Source organism: Castor canadensis, chromosome 19 (genome assembly GCF_047511655.1).
Source record: "Castor canadensis chromosome 19, mCasCan1.hap1v2, whole genome shotgun sequence".
Lineage (NCBI taxonomy): Eukaryota > Metazoa > Chordata > Mammalia > Rodentia > Castoridae > Castor > Castor canadensis.
The window spans coordinates 36,234,475-36,253,037 of NC_133404.1; the positions used below are offsets into that span (position 1 = coordinate 36,234,475).

Here is an 18,563-nt window from a genome sequence, read left to right on the forward strand (position 1 = left end):
AATTCGAAAATCTTAAAGAAATGGACAGATTTCTAGATACATATGATCATCCAAAACTGAACCAAGAGGAAATTAATCACCTGAATAGATCTATAACACAAAATGAAATTGAAGCAGCAATTAAGAGTCTCCCCAAAAAGAAAAGTCCAGGACCTGATGGATTCTCTGCTGAATTCTATCAGGCCTTTAAAGAAGAACTGATACCAACCCTCCTTAAACTGTTCCATGAAATAGAAAGGGAAGGAACACTGCCTAACACATTTTATGAAGCCAGTATTATACTTATCCCAAAACCAGGCAAAGACACCTCCAAAAAGGAGAACTATAGGCCAATCTCCTTAATGAACATTAATGAAAAAATCCTCAATAAACTAATGGCAAACCAAATTCAACAACACATCAAAAAGATTATTCACCACAATCAAGTAGGCTTCATCCCAGGAATGCAGGGGTGGTTCAACATACAAAAATCAATAAACATAATAAACCACATTAACAGAAGCAAAGACAAAAACCACTTGATCATCTCAATAGATGCAGAAAAAGCCTTTGATAAGATCCAACACCATTTCATGATAAAAGCTCTAAGAAAACTAGGAATAGAAGGAAAGTACCTCAACATTATAAAACCTATATATGACAAACATACAGCCAGCATTATACTTAACGGAGAAAAACTGAAACCATTCCCTCTAAAATCAGGAACTAGACAAGGATGCCCACTATCTCCACTCCTATTCAACATAGTACTGGAATTCCTAGCCAGAGCAATTAGGCAAGAAGAAGCAATAAAAGGAATACAAATAGGTAAAGAAACTGTCAAAATATCCCTATTTGCAGACGATATGATCCTATACCTTTAAAGACCCGAAAATCTCTACTCAAAAGCTCCTACACACCATCAACAGCTATAGCAAGGTAGCAGGATATAAAATCAACATACAAAAATCATTAGCATTTCTATACACAAATAATGAACAAACGGAGAAAGAATATATGAAAACAATTCCATTTACAATAGCCTCAAAAAAAATCAAATATCTAGGTGTAAACCTAACAAAGGATGTAAACAACCTCTACAAGGAAAACTATAAACTGTTGAAGAAAGAGATAGAGGAAGACTATAGAAAGTGGAGAGATCTCCCATGCTCATGGATTGGTACAATCAACACAGTAAAAATGTCTATACTCCCTAAAGTAATCTACATGTTTAAAGCAATTCCCATCAAAATTCCAGTAACATTCATTAAAGAGACTGAAAAATCTACCGTTAAATTTATATGGAAACACAAGAGGCCACGATTAGCCAAGGCAATACTCAGTCAAAAGAACAATGCAGGAGGTATCACAATACCCGACTTCAAACCATATTACAAAGCAGTAGCAATAAAAACAGCATGGTACTGGCACAAAAACAGACATGAAGACCAGTGGAACAGAATAGAGGACACAGATATGAAGCCACACAACTATAACCAACGTATCTTTGACAAAGGTGCTAAAAATATACGATGGAGAAAAGACAACCTCTTCAACAAAAAATGCTGGGAAAACTGGTTAGCAGTCTGCAGAAAACTGAAACTAGATCCATGTATATCACCCTATACCAATATTAACTCAAAATGGATCAATGATCTTAATATCAGATCCCAAACTATAAAGCTGGTACAGGAAAGAGTAGGAAATACTCTGGAATTAACATGCATAGGTAAGAACTTTCTCAGTGGAACCCCAGCAGCACAGCATCTAAGAGATAGCATAGATAAATGGGACTTCATAAAACTAAAAAGCTTCTGCTCAACAAAAGAAGTGGTCTCTAAACTGAAGAGAACACCCACAGAGTAGGAGAAAATATTTGCCAGCTACACATCAGACAAAGGACTGATAACCAGAATATATAGGGAACTTAAAAAACTAAATTCTCCCAAAACTAATGAACCAATAAAGAAATGGGCACGTGAACTAAACAGAACTTTCTCAAAAGAAGAAATTCAAATGGCCAGAAAACACATGAAAAAATGCTCACCATCTCTAGCAATAAAGGAAATGCAAATTAAAAATCACACTAAGATTCCACCTCACCCTGTTAGAATAGCCATCATTAGCAACACCACCAAAAACAGGTGTTGGCGAGGATGCTGGGAAAAAGGAACCCTCTTACACTGCTGGTGGGAATGTAAACTAGTACAACCACTCTGGAAAAAAATTTGGAGGCTACTTAAATAGCTAAACATTGATCTACCATATGACCAGCAATACTACTCTTGGTGATATACCCAAAAAACTGTTACACAGGTTACTCCAGAAGCACCTACACACCCATGTTTATTGCGGCACTATTCACAATAGCCAAGTTATGGAAACACCCAAGATGCCCCACCACTGACGAATGGATTAAGAAAATGTGGTATTTATACTCAATGGAATTTTATGCAGCCATGAAGAAGAACGAAATGTTATCATTCGCAGGTAAATGGATGGAATTGGAGAACATCATTCTGAGTGAGGTTAGCCTGGCCCAAAAGATCAAAAATCGTATGTTCTCCCTCATATGTGGACATTAGATCAAGGGCAAACACAACAAGGGGATTGGACTTTGAGCACATGATAAAGTGAGAGCACACAAGGGAGGTATGAGGATAGGTAAGACACCTAAAAAACTAGCTAGCATTTGCTGCCCTTAATGCAGAGAAACTAAAGCAGATACCTTAAAGCAACTGAGGCCAATAGAAGAAGGGAACCAGGAACTAGAGAAAAGGTTAGTTCAAGAAGAATTAACTTAGAAGGTAACACACATGTACAGGAAATCAATGTGAGTCAACTCCCTGTATAGCTATTCTTATCTCAACCAGCAAAAACCCTTGTTCCTTCTTATTATTGCTTATACTCTCTTCAGCAAAATTAGAGATAAGGGCAAAATAGTTTCTGCTGGGTAGCAAGGGGGGGGTAAGTGGGGGTAAGAGAGGGGGCAGGGGGAAGGGAGGAGAAATGACCCAAACATATACACATATGAGTAAAATAAAAATTAAAAAATAAATAAATAAAATGGTGCCCATGAGGGTGTTTGATAAGCTGTAAAGCATATGAATATTCCTTGTTTTTAGTTATATATTCCTTTAAAAAGTATTTATATCAAGCACTGTCAACATTTACAGACAAAAAGGTTTGGTTTTCCAAAAGTTGAAGACAGTGGCAATAAGAACCAAATTGTTAGGATTATGGATTCTAATCTCAAAGGCAAAGTGAAAATTCCCGTGGAAGTCAGCTCTCCTTCAACCACTTAACAAAATTCTCACTGGCTAGGATCACATCAAGGCATGCTTGTGAGCTCTGTGCATTTCCATTTTCCTCTGCACACAGTCTGTATAGCACAAGGTTTTTCACATCTCTCATCTCACTTGGTTACCTTTTTAGTAGAACTACGAATTCGAGGCAGCATATAAATTTCTTCTAGCTCCTTCTGCCGCTCTTCTTCCTCCACTTTTTTCCTTTGCTCCTCTGGAATGATCTCATCCCAGTCCTTGTGAGGACGCTCTTCCAGCTCTTCTTCATCTTCCATTGTTGCAAAATTGGCAACCTGAAAATGAAAGGACAACACACTGTGACTGACATTCTCCACCTCCCAACATCACCTACAAAACAGCAACTTAACCCGTATTTTTAATCTAAGTAAGAGACTGAGAGTAACAGGACTCCCGTAATAGTATAGAGTCAGGTGATTTTTCTATTACTTTCTCCTTTATCTCCCCCAAATCCACTTGTCTGACCCATAAGTTTACCAGAAGTTTTAACTGGAAAATAGGGAATCAGATACAAAGACACAAACTGCTAATTTATATTGTTAAATCATGTGTTTTAAAACAGATAAAACAAACAAGGTCTATCTATTATTCGGCTTGAGTAAGGCATGATGATGTACTGTTGCACTTCAAGAGTGCAGCAGTCACAGCACTCATCACTAGTCAACTAGTCAGTTACCTCACTCACTTTTATCAAAAGCATTGAACATCAAGGGTATGTGATGACCGCACATTCTCAAAAGTGCACTGGGGTCTCAGGAGTGAAAATGAAAACAAAATGGAACAACTTCAAGCCAATCTACAAAGTACTCTACTTAATTTATTTTAAAGGTGAAATCAAGGGGGTTCTTTTGTTGTTGTTTTGAGGTTTTATTTTTTCCTTTGTGGTGATGGAGCCCGAACACAGGCCCTTGCACACGCCAGGCAAACAATCCATTAGTAAGCTACATCAACTGCCCTTTATCTCACAGCAAACATTATGTAATGTCTACTATCTATGTGCACTGAAATAGCATGTACCCCAGAAGGAAAACCATCCACATAAGCATCAGTGTTTCACAGAATCAGACTAGAGGCACAGAGAAACATGGACCCACTCTTGGCAGTGGTGTACAAGCCCCAAGCCCAGGCACCATATTTTTATTCCTCACTCCCAGCCTCTAAGACTATCATGAAGTACACAATAACTTTGCAGGTTCTATTCCTCAGAACTTTACAACTTTTGGCCAAAATTAATTCTTTAACGTCTAACAAAGATATCATCATCTCTAATATTTTTTTAATTCCAAGACAGAATGCAGGTATGATTCTAAGACTGACCCATCTGTTCATTCTCTCAAATTAAGCATTTGTAATTAGTTCAGATCTGACTTTTAAAACAGCCAGATAAAACTGATTAAAAAAAATGATGTAACTATCACATACGTGAATGGCTCACGCCATTGGGAATTTAGCTTTTCCAAAGGCAATGCAGTGATTAAGGGTCAGTCCCTGGAGCTGGACCCACATGTGTGGCTTAGGAGACTTACTTAGCCTCTCTCTGCTTCAGTGTCTGCATCTGCAAATGAACGGTTCTTCAAGCATAGTGAAAGTTACACAAGTGTTATTTATTACTGCTGAAGAACATGGTCAAAGTGTATCCCAAACAGATGCTTGCTATGTTTCCAACATGTTAAATTAGAATATAAATAATTTATTTATTATTTATTAATATATTTTTTATATAAATAAATAAAGAGGGATGATGAGGAAAACTAATGCTGGTTTAGCTGAAGCACTTCACAACAGAAAGGAGGGAGCAGACTCCTACCGTTACTCATACCGTTTGATTAGAGGTTGGGGAATAATGACCAACAAGGATTTAGGAAGGCAAGAGTAAGCAATAATGTGCTAGCTGTTTCTAAATAATCTGTAACATGCAGAAACTTTTACATCTACATAATCATATGATATTCTGACAAGAAAGCCATTATGAAGACCACATCTATTTATGTAGGAAGCAGTCATAAGAAGTGGAATCCAGGTGAATGTTTTTGTCCTGTCAAAATTCCTACCCCTCAACATGATGATATCTGAAGAGTGCTTTTGGAGGTGACTAGATCACAAGGGTGAGATTAGTCTCTTATAAAAGGGACACCAGAGAGCTCTCCAGGCTCTCCTGCCTTGTAAGGACACAAAAAAAGTCAACAGTACACAACCCAGAAGGTAGCCCTATCCAGAACCTGACCGTGCTGATATCCTGATCTCAGAAAGCTTCAGATCAGTGGGACATAAATTTCTGTTGTTTATGTATGGCAGCCTACGGTATTTTGTTACAGTGGCCAAAACTGACTCAGAAAGCCTTCGACACATTAACTCTAATTCTAGAGATCTTTCTCTCCCTCCTTTCCCTCTCCCTCTCTCTCATCCCCTTGCCCTTCCACCTGTGGGCAACCATGGAGAACATCTGACAATTCTGTTTCTTTCCAAATGCTCTGCCACTTCTCCCTCAATCCTATCTGATCTAAGGCCCTAATATCGCTGTAACTTTCACGTTTCTCTTGCTCCTCTAAAATGCATGGAATCAACCCACAGTCAACCCTTTCAACCACATGCTCATTTGAATCTTGGAAGCTTTTGCTATTTTTATTTCCTGGGCCTCCCAAGCCTATTTCCCACCTGGGGATTGCCAAGTGATACTATTTCTCTGATCTAAAGCATTGCTAAACAAAGTCATGTGATCACGGCTGACCAGCTCCACAGATGTATCATCTAGATTCAGCTGACTCCCTATCAAGTTCCTCCTACAGCTCTCAGCCCCACACCATGGCTATCCTCAGTCTTTCCTATCTCTCAGCAATAGCTCGCTTACTTTACTGGCAATTAAGGTTCTAAAGTTGAATCCCACATCTTCTCTCATCTTCCCTGAGGTAATCTTTCCCTTTACTTTCCTAGGCCAAATCCTCCATCTGTGCTTTTGGTTCTATCCTTTCCAATCTCCTCTGGAGAATGAACCATCAAATCATCTTCTTTCCTTAGAACCTTCAACATCTCCCTATTCCCAAGTTCCTTCATCAACTGAGAAACTCAGTAACTTTCTAAAATCTTGCCTTGCTTGACTCTTCTGTCTCCATAAATTATCTTCTCTCAGATACTCGAGTGGTGCCACCTCCCATTCATCTGGTGCCCAGCTTCTATGCTTAGCCCTGACCTTATTTAATTTTCGTTTATCAGACACCATCACCTTGCAGGGAAAATCATTAAGATTCCCCATCATCAGCTACTATTTCCATGTCTTAACCTCTCTCTGATGTCTGATTACATTAACGTCCCCACGTCTTCCCACACCTTCAGCTCTCCACCTACTCCACTAACAGCGTGTCCTCAGACCTCTTCACCAACTCCTCTTTCTCTGCATCTGACGCTTGGCAGGATGGCCCACTTCCATGGCCATCTTCATTTGGAGGACTGCAGACTACATTCACAGTGTAACTCAGAGTGACATTAAGGGTACAATTCAAGTCAGGTAAATGAAAAAGTAGAGAGTCTAGTACAAGCCTAAAGTGCTTACAGACACGAGAAATTATTAGTTAATAAACCAATGCTAAGAACTCCCCCACAAACATCTCATACCTTAAACTGTGACAGAAGCTCATCAGTGGCACTTGTTGATACTTCATTCTCTCTGGTTTCAGCCAAGCGTAAAATTTCATCTATATCCATTTCCTAAAAGAACAAAAGCAAAACAGATATGGTAAAAAGGCAACCGCTTCAACATTTGCTGAAAATGTTAGGCGTAAACAAACTGACTTTCCTATCTGACATTCTATTTACTCTTATAGTCTCATTTCTATATCCTGTACATGTTTCAAGTTTTATTATTATTAATAAACAGCCAGGCATGGTGGTTCATGCCTGTAATCCCAGCTCCTCAGGAGGCAGAGGCAGGAGGATCTCGAGTTCAAGGCCAGCCCAGGCAAAGTCAGTGAGACCATATCTCAAAAACAAAATAAAAACAACAGGGCTGGGGGCATAGCTCAAGTGGTAGAGCACTTCAGCACAAGGCCATGGGTTCCATCCCCAGTACCAAGGGGGGTTGGGATTTCCCCTCATGGTTGATTACCTGAGGCTCTGACTCTTCCCCTTCAAGTTCTTTGAAAAGATCCTCTGCTCCAAATTTCAAAATAGCTGTCAGCTCTTCTTTATTAAAAGGATTTGAGCTGTAGAAGTAAAATGTAGTTGTAATATCTTAGGAATGTCAAGTTCTAAGGAGTTGTTACTTCAGAATACCTACCCTTTATAAAAGGATCGGATAACCGGTGAAAGGTAAATTCTGCCCCAAGAAAAATGCCCTCATATATCTCATTTTCTGCCCACAGGATGAGTCTGTGGTGGTAAAGGAAACCTAGCAAACACCTAGAAAATCAATTACTGGCTCACCTATTACATGGTTAAGCAAGAAAGAAGATTAACAACATGAAAGAAGAGAGCTCTCTCTGCTCTTTGACTCAGAAAGTTACCAAATGAATACCAAAAATTTTCAATCTTCTCATCTCCGATCAAAAATAAAAACAATCAACCTTTTCTTTTCTACACTCATCTTGAATGAAAAATTACCTGAAAATATTCTATTTAGAAGAAACAAATTTGACTTCATCTTGAACACACAGCAGCAGTCAACAATCTGATCAAAAAGTAAACCCACTACTTTTTTTCTATACCCTTCTTTCAAATAGGAAAAAGCCTAACAATCGCCGCACAAATATTTTTACTATTAAAAAAAAAAAAAAAAAAGCTTCCAATTTTGTCTAATGGAGTCACTGCTAAAAAGCCACAGGTAACACTGTGCTGGGCTGAAACCCAAAATGAGTGCAGTCCACTGCTCCCACTGTGTCATGTGTCATATGTCACATCACATGAGAAGCTAAAAGCAGAGACAAGGGAGGGAGCAGAAAGAGTGAGAGCACATGAGCAGAGGGCAGAGGGGCCAACAGAGAAAAAAAAAAGAAGCAGGAAAAAAAAAAATGGAAGTGCATTCTTCTTGTGGCTATGGTCTGGTCTTTGCCAAGTAATGAATGGACTAATAATGTCTGTGGTAGAGAATCCTGTCAGAATTATATAAAATGTTGATATGTATCAATTTGATTCTGCCTACCTACCCAATCTTTCTGGCACTTACTTGGATCTTCCTGAGTTGTTTTCCAGGACTGTTCGGCCAGTGGTATCCATGCGCTGAATCACCAAATGGTCCAGTACCATCTTCTTTTTGGCCCGTTCTATGATCTCCTCTTCCACAGTCCCCTTTGTGACTAAGCGGTAAATGTTTACCTGTAGGAAAAGGAAATGTTATGCTTATGCCTGATCAAAGACAAAAGTTACCTGTTAAAAGGGGAGAAAATAAATATAATTTGTTCTCTACTGCCATAAATGACCATCAGTTATCTATCCAAGAAGGCAGCATGTGTAGATGTAATATTTTTGTTATCTAGAACAGGTTACATTCTTAAATACACTTGCTTTTACTTTTATTATGCTTTACCTGATTACAAAAATTTCACTAAAGAATAATCAGTTTCACTGAGAGAAAGTTTTACAAAACCTGGATCACTGGCCATGTATGAAACTTAGGAGTTAGCCAATACTAAAGCAGACTGAGATTCAGTAACAAAAGAAACCAGCATGTCGTTCTCTGTGTACTTCAGAGCTACTGACTTTCATGCACAGTAAGAACAGATCATCCTGAACAATGCTAGACTAATTCAGTAACTACTCTGAGTTAAAACAGAGAAAACTTCAACTCTGTCTTCTCCTATACCTCTTTCTTGGTGAATGCACAGAAAATCACTATTGATGTACTTTTCAAATAATGAAAGGTTAAGAGTCCTTACTAGGATCATCTTGAACCAAAGACATTTTATCTTCTGTGTACTAGTTAATAAAACATAAATTGACACTTAGGGAAAATGAAAGCAAAACAGTGGGAAAATAAGAATTTTACAAGCATCCTTAAAGGATTGGATAAACCTGTCTTACTAAAATCCCAAAGTCTTATCTAAAAACCTTTCCCCACTTACCTGCTTCTTCTGACCAATTCTATGGGCTCGGGCTTGTGCCTGCAAGTCGTTCTGGGGGTTCCAGTCAGAGTCAAAGATGACAACTGTGTCCGCTGAAGCCAAATTGATTCCCAGGCCACCAGCCCTTGTCGAGAGCAGGAAGCAGAAGTCCTGTACACAATGCAATAGACTACTTTATGCAGTGGCCTTCTCAGAAACAGTTTCATAGTCCAATAAAGCCCTCACACCTGGAAACCCCTGCAGGCGTGAAGAAAAGTGAGATATGATGGACAAACTTTATGGAGGCTAAAAGACCAAGGACTTGATGGCAGAGGGAATTTTCATTTGATTAAGATCAGAGCAGCAAACAAGAGAGTAAAGTAGAATCCAATAAGGCGACAGAAGCAAGAGAATTAGTGCAATCTCCTGGCTAAAACTGGTTTATACAAGAAGTTAACCAAAAAAAGCCAGACAAATTATCACGGGGAAGTGTTCCAGCAAGTTAGGCAGATTTATTTTCTGAGGAAAGGTGGATTGTGCCGTGTAAGGCAGTTGGTGTAAATGTTCTTCCATGTGTTACATGGGTGAGGAACATAGAAACAATACACTAAACAGATCACATATTGCAATTGCCGAGATGCACAAGACCCTCAATCACCACAAAACATGTAGAAAGAAATCCTGAACAGGTTTGGTTAAAGAGCAGTGAGTATAAAAAAGACCCAGGCATTAATGTCTTCCAGTTTCCGTAGCAATAAAAGAAACTGGGCAACCACAGTATACCTGCTTTCATCTGAGTGTTCAGAAAAATACATGGATGGGGGAAAAAAAATAAACTATGTAAGTCAGATTAAAAAGGCCAAAAGACTAGTGTTTCTAGACAATCTGGTCATGTATGTCAAAAGCTGATGCCTTCTGGGTACAAAACTAGCACTCAAGAAGTGGTAGTTTGGAGTTGGAGCTTGCTAAATGGGTTTGGCATACACATATAAATGCAATGGAAAAGTCTCCATGTTCTTACACTGCCATTCAACAGCATTTGGCCATAAAAACACTAAAGAAGAAAGCTGCCTTGCAAGAACTTGAATTCCAATAAAGACTGTCAACAGGTATCAAGGCAGTCTGTGACCCTTGGGAGAAACACATCTCCAAAGAGAGGCTTGAAAATAAACAGTGGCCGTTTAGGATAAGCCACCCAAAAACAAAGTCAGGGGTCTGAATAATTACATCAACCATTTTCAATGTCACTCTGTGCCAAAGATAATATAAAGTATATGCTGCTCAAATCTATTATGGAACTGACAAATGTTAAAAAAATTATGAAGCTCAATGTAAAAGTCATAAAATGTACCAAACATGTTTTTAAAATACTCATCCCTTCATAGCTGTATTCAACAATAAAAAAAAGATTCAGAAAAAAGTAATACAAGCATTAAAAAATACTAGAAATAAAAATTCTGTAAGCTCTTAATTACATGACATGGGGAAATTTTTCATACTATGTTGAATAAAAAGTTACAACAAAATTATATGCAGCATGATCCCAATTAGGAGAACATAAAGAAATAAATGGTTTAATCAGTATGAATGGAAATATACCCACATGATATGAAAAGCAAGTTGTCTCTGGGATAAGTTTTATATAATTTTTCTTCTAGGTACTCTTCACTTTCTTCCAAACTTACTAAATAGGCATGTTATATTTCCTCCCAATAGGAAATGTTTACTTTTTTAAATTAATTTTTAAAGACTATAGAAAATGGTACAGAATCTGAATTTTATATATAGCCATGACAGGGAGGTGGAACTGAATGAGAACTATGCAAAATGCAAGTTTATTTTTTTTTTCTGAGAAATGACAACATGAAACACTCAATTCATACTATATTTTAGCTAAGAACAGAGAACACAAAAATCACGTTCAGCAACTGCTATATAATAAAAACAGCTGACATTTATTTAGAGTTTTCTACATCAGTGCTTTCTATTAACCAAATGTAATCCTCACAGGAAAACTACGAAGTAGGATTTGGAATCATTGTCAGGTGACAGTTGAGGAAATATAGAAGAAAAAGAGGGAAATGAACCAAGCCTTGTATGCACATATGAATAATAAAAGAAAAATGAAAAAAAAAAAAAGTAAAAAAAGAGGGATGGGAATTAGGTGATGACAAATGTCATCAGCAATTCAATTCTTCACGCGATTAACGATTCAGAGCATTGGTCCTGAATAGACGAATGCCCAAAGCCCCTTCAAGAGAAGTAAACTTTTAGGCTACCAGACTACTGTCTCACAATAGGACTATTTGTAAATCATTGTGAAATAACAGAAGAGGCATCAAGAAGAGTCTTTAAAAGTTCTTTGAAAAGCACAAAGCCTTCGCTCCAAAACACTTCCTGTTCTACTTCTGGGCTCTCTCCGTTGCTTCCTTCCCCTCTACACAGTGTTAAAGTTCATTTACATTAATGCTCTTCTTCCCGTTTCTCTTAAATTCCATTTATATGACAATTTGGTATGCACAAACTACTAATCAGAATTTCCAATTTAAGTAGTTCTTATGCCAAAACAAAATACTGTACAATGCCAAATCCCTGTGGAGCATTCAGCAACTTTAAGATGATGTTAACCAGAACAAGAACATTAAGCCACATCACACCATGAGCCAAACACATTTGAGACCTGGTAAACACATTTTTAATCCTTAGTCACCAGAAAAGCACAGATCAGAACCTTCCGATTTAACATACATCTCAAAATAATCCTACTGGCCAGCTATCTCCTCCTCTTTTCCCTTGCTGCTCTCCCGAGGCCATGAATTTAATAGCTAGAAGACAACTGAGAAGTGTCATTAATCCAGACCAAGGGAGCCAAATAAGAATGACAGACAAGGCACCTCTCTGTCAGAGTGACAAGACAGAAGGCATCTCTTCTCAAGACAGAAGAACTGTACTATAACATGTTTCTGAAACAGAATACGCTAAGCTTTCCCCTGGATATATAACCCAAGTTGCAAAAATAAGAAACTCATGCATAGTGTACCTCAGACCCATCTGCATTGAAGTGATCCAACGCCTGTTTTCGGATTTCTCCCTTGATGGAACCATCCAGACGCTGTAAAAATAAACCACAAGAAAATCATAAGGTAGGAAGATCAGCTACGCTCAGAATAGAACACCAGGCTTGCAACCTTTATCACCCAAACACCTGCTGAGTAAAAATAACTGGAAGGCACTGGCAAAATGTCAGGAAGGAGATATGCACAAACAGCACAGCCTTCGTGATCCGAGCTCTCCAGTTACAAGCTCAAGGTCAGAAGCGTCTGATTCATAGGGCTGTCTGGGTTTATCCAAGGATCAGAATGGCTGCCAAAATGTACAAGGAGAAAGATGAAACCTCATCCTATAAGATTAGGGAACAGTACTACTTGGTCACCAGTATAGTAATTAGCTCCTACAAAAAATGATGCTTCCTAGATAATGACTAGAAGTATCACTATTAAGTGGTATAAAAACAAAAATTATTTACATCATTTTGTTCAGAAAATATCTTGCTGTAACACTGAATGTTAAAATTAATTGATCATACATGCCAGCTTTTTAAAAAATTACACTGAAATCAGAATAAAGTGTTCAAGCCCCCAAACTACATCAACTCAAACAGCCTTTGGCATTCAGCAGTGCATTCAGTCCTTTTGTTAGAGTGTATGTCAGTTCTAGGTATGAAGTGTCACCACAGGAAGCCATGTGATACACATAAATACTGAAGACTTAAGTGCTATACACGTAAAACATTTCTATTTAAAACCATTTTCAGATTTCATCCCCTTACACTCACCACTTGAGATGAACAAAATACCTATTTTACAAAGTTAAAACTGACCCGAGTGGTAACTGGCTAGTGCAAGCAATCTACAGGAGGACCACCTACATCTCACCAGAGCTCTGCCACCAGACCCACCATCCCCCAAATTCAAGATGACTCACACATGGAAAGGTCCTTTTCAATTTCTCACTGACTACAACTCTAACGAGTTACTTGAGCCAAAGATACTTTTAAAAGGTTCACGTCCTATATTTGAAATCATAAAACCTAAATGCCTTCCATTAAGTATTCCCATTAATAAAAGACATTAAGACAAGTATCTAAAAGTTACTGATTAGATGTGAGAAACCTGAAGCACCTCAGCTCTCCCTAGAGACAAGAGTGATGGAGTCTTAATGTACAAGACACCATACTGCCTAGAAATGGAAAACCAACAAGCATTGAGAGTTCACGGTCTTTTTGCATACAAGACAGCCCAGGTCTCATAAATGTAACGATGCCTTTCGGGTATTCTGAAAGACAACCTGTTAGTGACTCTTGAAGCTGGGCCTTCATATGAGATAATTACTGACTCGGAATTTGTCTCGATACCAGTGTAACTATAATGTAATTCAAAGTTAAAAGAGAAAAATAATTTTTAAAAGTAAATGTTAAAAAGGAAAACACTATATAAAAACATTAGGTGACAAGTCAAAGTATTAGCAAGTATTACTATGCTAAAGGAACTCTCCCCATAGAAGACAACTAAGCAACCGACAATTCCATAGACAAGAGGGGAGGTTATCACCACTTCATTTGGTGACCAAAGATTTCAAGTATCCTTACTCACTCCATTCCCAGCTTCAGAGTCAAGCTGGACACACGAGACAAGACAGACAGACATACATGACACATAAGGAACACATAACACATAACACTCTTTTTCTTTCCAGGATTCGGGCTTCTAGAATCAGGTTCCCTCTGCTTTCCTCTACTTTAACTATAGACTTGGATAGGTGAGACACTGTCTAGTGCTGGGGCCTGGCTCAAGGGGAAGAGCACTTGCAGAGCAGGCACAGGCCCTCAGATCAGGCACAGGTGCCATCATCTAACAATTGGCCTGAGCCCAATTGTCTTTTCTTTCATCTTCCCCACTGTTGCCTAAAAACAATGACCTCCACATGACCTAGACTGCCATCATAGCCTGAAGACATGGAAAGAATTACACTTCAAATGTTAACTCCAGTTTTTCAAAACATCCCATGAATTCCATCCTCCTCACAGATCTGCTCCAACAGAAGAGTAACTTAACTTACTCATCTGGGTCCCATAGCATTTTTCAAATTTTTGTAATTATACAAGTTGAAATTATTACTTACTATATCATGTTGCACCATATTAGGTCATCAAATTCCAAGTCAAAAGTGGTTCAATGTCAGCATCCTTAGGTTCAATCTAGAGTTAATGTGGTATGTATACTCAACTAATGAAATTCCTTATACAGCTATCAAAAAACATCTCTTTTCACAAATGGAGAACAAGAAGGTAAAACAGGTCCTGTCTGGAGGCTGGCACCAGTGGGAGGGGGGAGGACTTAAGGAAAGGGTGTAGGAGGTAAATATAGTGAAAATATTACGGACTCATGTATACAAATGGACAAATGCGACCTGTATACCAGGAATAGGGAAGGGGTAATAAAGGAGAATGATGGAGAAGGTGAATTGAACTATGATATATTGTAAGAATTTTGGTAAATGTTATAATGGACCCCCAGTCAACAATAATTTAAAAATGAAGAAAAAAAAAAGAAAAGAAATAGAAGTGAAAACTGAGACCCTCTGAACACCTTAATCTCAATCCTTTTAAAACAAGAAAACTTTTATACTCTACTTTAACAAGCAAATTATTCAACAGAGAAATAAAGAGTGCAAAGTGAGTCCAATTATTAAACCACCTTACCTGGAAAGGATAGTGCTTAATTGTCAGGTATTCAGCCAGGATATCCAACATTCTCACCATTTGAGAGAAGATAAGGACTCTGTTCCCCCTTTCTCGAAGTCTTGTCAACAGTTTGTCTAAGAGAATCAGCTTCCCGCTGCTCCTCACCAGGGACTGAAGGTTTAAAAAATACTCTAATCATTCAAATACATACTTGCTGATACATTCCTTTATCTATACATTCCAGATTTTTCCTAGTTATTTAACTTTTCTCATCAGATATTGTTTGTTTTGAGATAGGGTCCCCACTATGTTGCCCACGCTGGCCTCAAACTCTCAATCCTCCTGCCTTTCCCTCCTGAGTACTGGGATTATTCATGTGCCACCACACCTGGCTTTTCTTATCTGTTTTTAAAGCTTCTTTTGATGCTTCTTGAAAGATAAAGGAAGAAAAAGAACATTTTGATAAACTCATGTACAGAAACTAAAATGCTTTTGAGAAAATAATTATAAACAAGAGGAACTACATACCAAAAGAATCTCCTGTCCATTTTCCCGTTCATTTTCTTCAGGAGGTTTAATCAGATAGCAGTGGTTGCAGCATTTTTTCAGTTCCATCACAATATTCAGGAAACCAGATGTGCTGCCTCTGGTTCCTTTGGCAAGAGCTTTGTAATTCCTGGTAAGAATCCATCTACAAATTAAAATGATAATGTTGCTATTAGTGGTACCAGAAGATAAAAAAACAGTATTCCTGAAAACAAAAAAAAAAATCTAAAAAAGTTAAAAGGCAAGGAGGGACTTTTATCTCACATATAGCATCACATCTCCAATCACAACTGGGGTGCCATATGGCCATGCCACCCTGAATGTGCCCCATCTCATCTGATCTCAGAAGGTAAGCAGGGTCCAGCCTGGTTAGCACTTGGATGGGAGAACTGGAACATTAATGACTCTACTGTATATTTCAATCTCACTGAACACAGAATACTAAAAGGAAACAACTCTCTCTCTCTCTCTTCTCTCTCTCTCTCTCTCTCTCTCTACACACACACACACACACACACACTCCATGGATAGCCTAAACAAAGAAGACAAACCATCTCAATTGGTAAGACTCTAGTGTGATATACAGTCTATGGCCATACTGCTCTTAATGAGTTTGAGGCCAACTTGGGCTACACAGAGAGACCCTGTCTCAAAGAACAAAATAAGAAAAAGAAACACTTATTTGTATTATTCGTATTTTCAGTGATAGTACTGGCACTGATATTCTCAAACAGAGATTTTTAGTGAGGGTATAAGACTCGTAAGATTAAGTAAAATCTCTGTAATACAGAGACTGATATCCGTAACTGCTCATGGATAAAAAGTAGTATTTGCAAGGAACCTATGTACACATATTCCTACATACTTTAAAATATCCCTAGATTACTTGTAACACCTAATAAATGTGCTATCATTTCTCATAATGCATTATATAAGGAATAAGAAGAAAATGTCTAAATGTGGTCAGTACAGATGCAAGGTTTTTCTGAATATTTTTGATTGAATCCCCACATACCAAACGCACAGATACAGAGGACCAATGGTACCATTTAACTGTAAAGAATTCATGATGGAAACCGGGCACTGGTGACTCACGCCCGCAATCCTACCTACTTGTGTGGCTGACATCAGGAGGACTGAAGTTCGAGGCCAGCCCAGACAAATAGTTTGCTAGATCCCCATCTCCAAAGACAACCAGAATAAAATGGACAGGAGTCAGGGCTCAAGCAGGAGAGTGCCTGCCTTGCAAACACAAAGTCCTAAGTTCGAACCCCATGTCCACCAAAACTAAATAAGTAAATAAAAACGGTGATGTATTTTTCTTTAAAATCAAAGTTCCTAATTCTATCCACTGAAAATGCCTTTCAATAATATCAATGCATTTGCAAAGAGCACACCTACACCCGGTTTGTCATCTCCAAACAGCACTACCCAGTAAAACTTCAAATGAATGGCTGGTTTTTAGTCCTGGGGAAGAGCACTTTACCATTCCAGACCTCAAACAAGCCAGCAACTACTGCAGAGTGAGCATTTCTAATCCAAAATCCAAAACTTTGAGCACCCATATTAGGCCACACATGAAAATTCGACACCTGACCTTACAAGGCAAGACATAGTCAAAATGCAGGTGCACTATCTAGATTAAACAAACAAACAAAAAAAACCATACACACGTGCGTGCACACACACACACACACAAAAACAGAAAGGGGACTAGAAGGAAAGAGGAAAGAGACGAATGGGATGTGGAGTGAGGCAAGTGAGGAGAATGGGAGTGACCATGATCAGAGTACGTTACATATGTGTATTTAAAATGTCATAATGAAACTCATTATTTATTACAATTAATATACGCTAATAAAAAATGTTAACACAGGAACACTAAAAATGTTGTATTATATTACCTTCACATTACACATACACAAAGTGTGTAAGAAATATACAGCCTCATGACTAGACTAGGTCTCAACCACAACATCCCACTCAGTACATGCAAATATTTCCAAGTCCAAAGTCACCCAAAATATGAAACACTGCTGGTCTCAAGCATTTCACATAGGGATCCTAAACCTGTATAAAGATATGTCAGAAGGACTCAAAAGAACCAACTCAAACAAACTCATTGGCTAATAGTGGAAACTTTAGAGAATGAGCACAAATAATAACTACAACAGAATTAAAAATTTTAATCCATCAGTTCATAACTATACCAAAATAAATCTCACTGGTCAAAACTTTTAGAGGAAAGTGGCCATTTTCCTTTGAAAATGGCAAAAACACAAAATACTCTAGTATATACTCTGCCTTTACTATGTGAACTACTCCTCAGTTGAAAGGGGAGAATTTCTTCCTACTCAGGTTTTACGTCTAATAAATATGTGATAAACTTTCTAATAAACTATTTTCCAATCCCTAAATGAATGAATGGATACAGGCAATGGTCATCATTAGTTGTTCACATCACAAATCCCAAGAAAGAATTCATCTCTGCATTCTATGAGACAATGACACTCAGTGTGAATCTACTCAAGCCTCTATTCTTATTTGTAAGTGTACAGAAAACACAGGATTCAGAAGAAAATGTTAAATGATGCCACAGAACCAGAGTCAACAAAATCCAGGCTGTGAGCCAAGGGGCCCATGCCTGTAATTCTCAGCTACTCAGGAGGCAGAAATCAGGAGAATGGCGGTGTGAAGACAAGTAGCTCACCAGATCCAATCTCAAAAAAACCAAAGCAGAAAAGGGCTGGCAAAGTGGTTCAAAGTACAGGCCCTCAGCTGAAACACTGATACTGAAAAAAAAAAAAAAAAATACGGATTGTGAGAAACATCTGTAGAACATAAACCCAGTTTCTCCAATCAAAAAATTTACAAAGCCAGAGCCAGACGTGGTGGTGCACATCTACAGTCCTAGTACTCAGGAGGCTGAAGCAGGAAAATCGC

General features: G+C 38.3%; 1 protein-coding gene across 4 annotated transcripts in view; it reads right to left on the reverse strand.

Moving 5' to 3' along the window:
• The window catches only part of Chd2 (chromodomain helicase DNA binding protein 2), a 122,001-nt gene that overhangs the window by 39,468 nt on the left and 63,970 nt on the right, over positions 1-18,563 (reverse strand). For all 4 annotated transcript variants that reach the window (XR_012443857.1, XM_074061626.1, XM_074061625.1 and 1 more), the window contains 8 exons: positions 15,603-15,765; positions 15,093-15,245; positions 12,372-12,443; positions 9,353-9,502; positions 8,458-8,606; positions 7,402-7,498; positions 6,912-7,004; positions 3,407-3,577 (listed from right to left, as the gene is read on the reverse strand). Coding sequence is in view for 3 of the 4 variants with exons in the window: in XM_074061626.1 (XP_073917727.1) it covers positions 3,407-3,577; positions 6,912-7,004; positions 7,402-7,498; positions 8,458-8,606; positions 9,353-9,502; positions 12,372-12,443; positions 15,093-15,245; positions 15,603-15,765 (1,048 nt within the window). In the remaining variant the exon portion in view is untranslated. The remainder of the gene's footprint in view (positions 1-3,406; positions 3,578-6,911; positions 7,005-7,401; positions 7,499-8,457; positions 8,607-9,352; positions 9,503-12,371; positions 12,444-15,092; positions 15,246-15,602; positions 15,766-18,563) is intronic.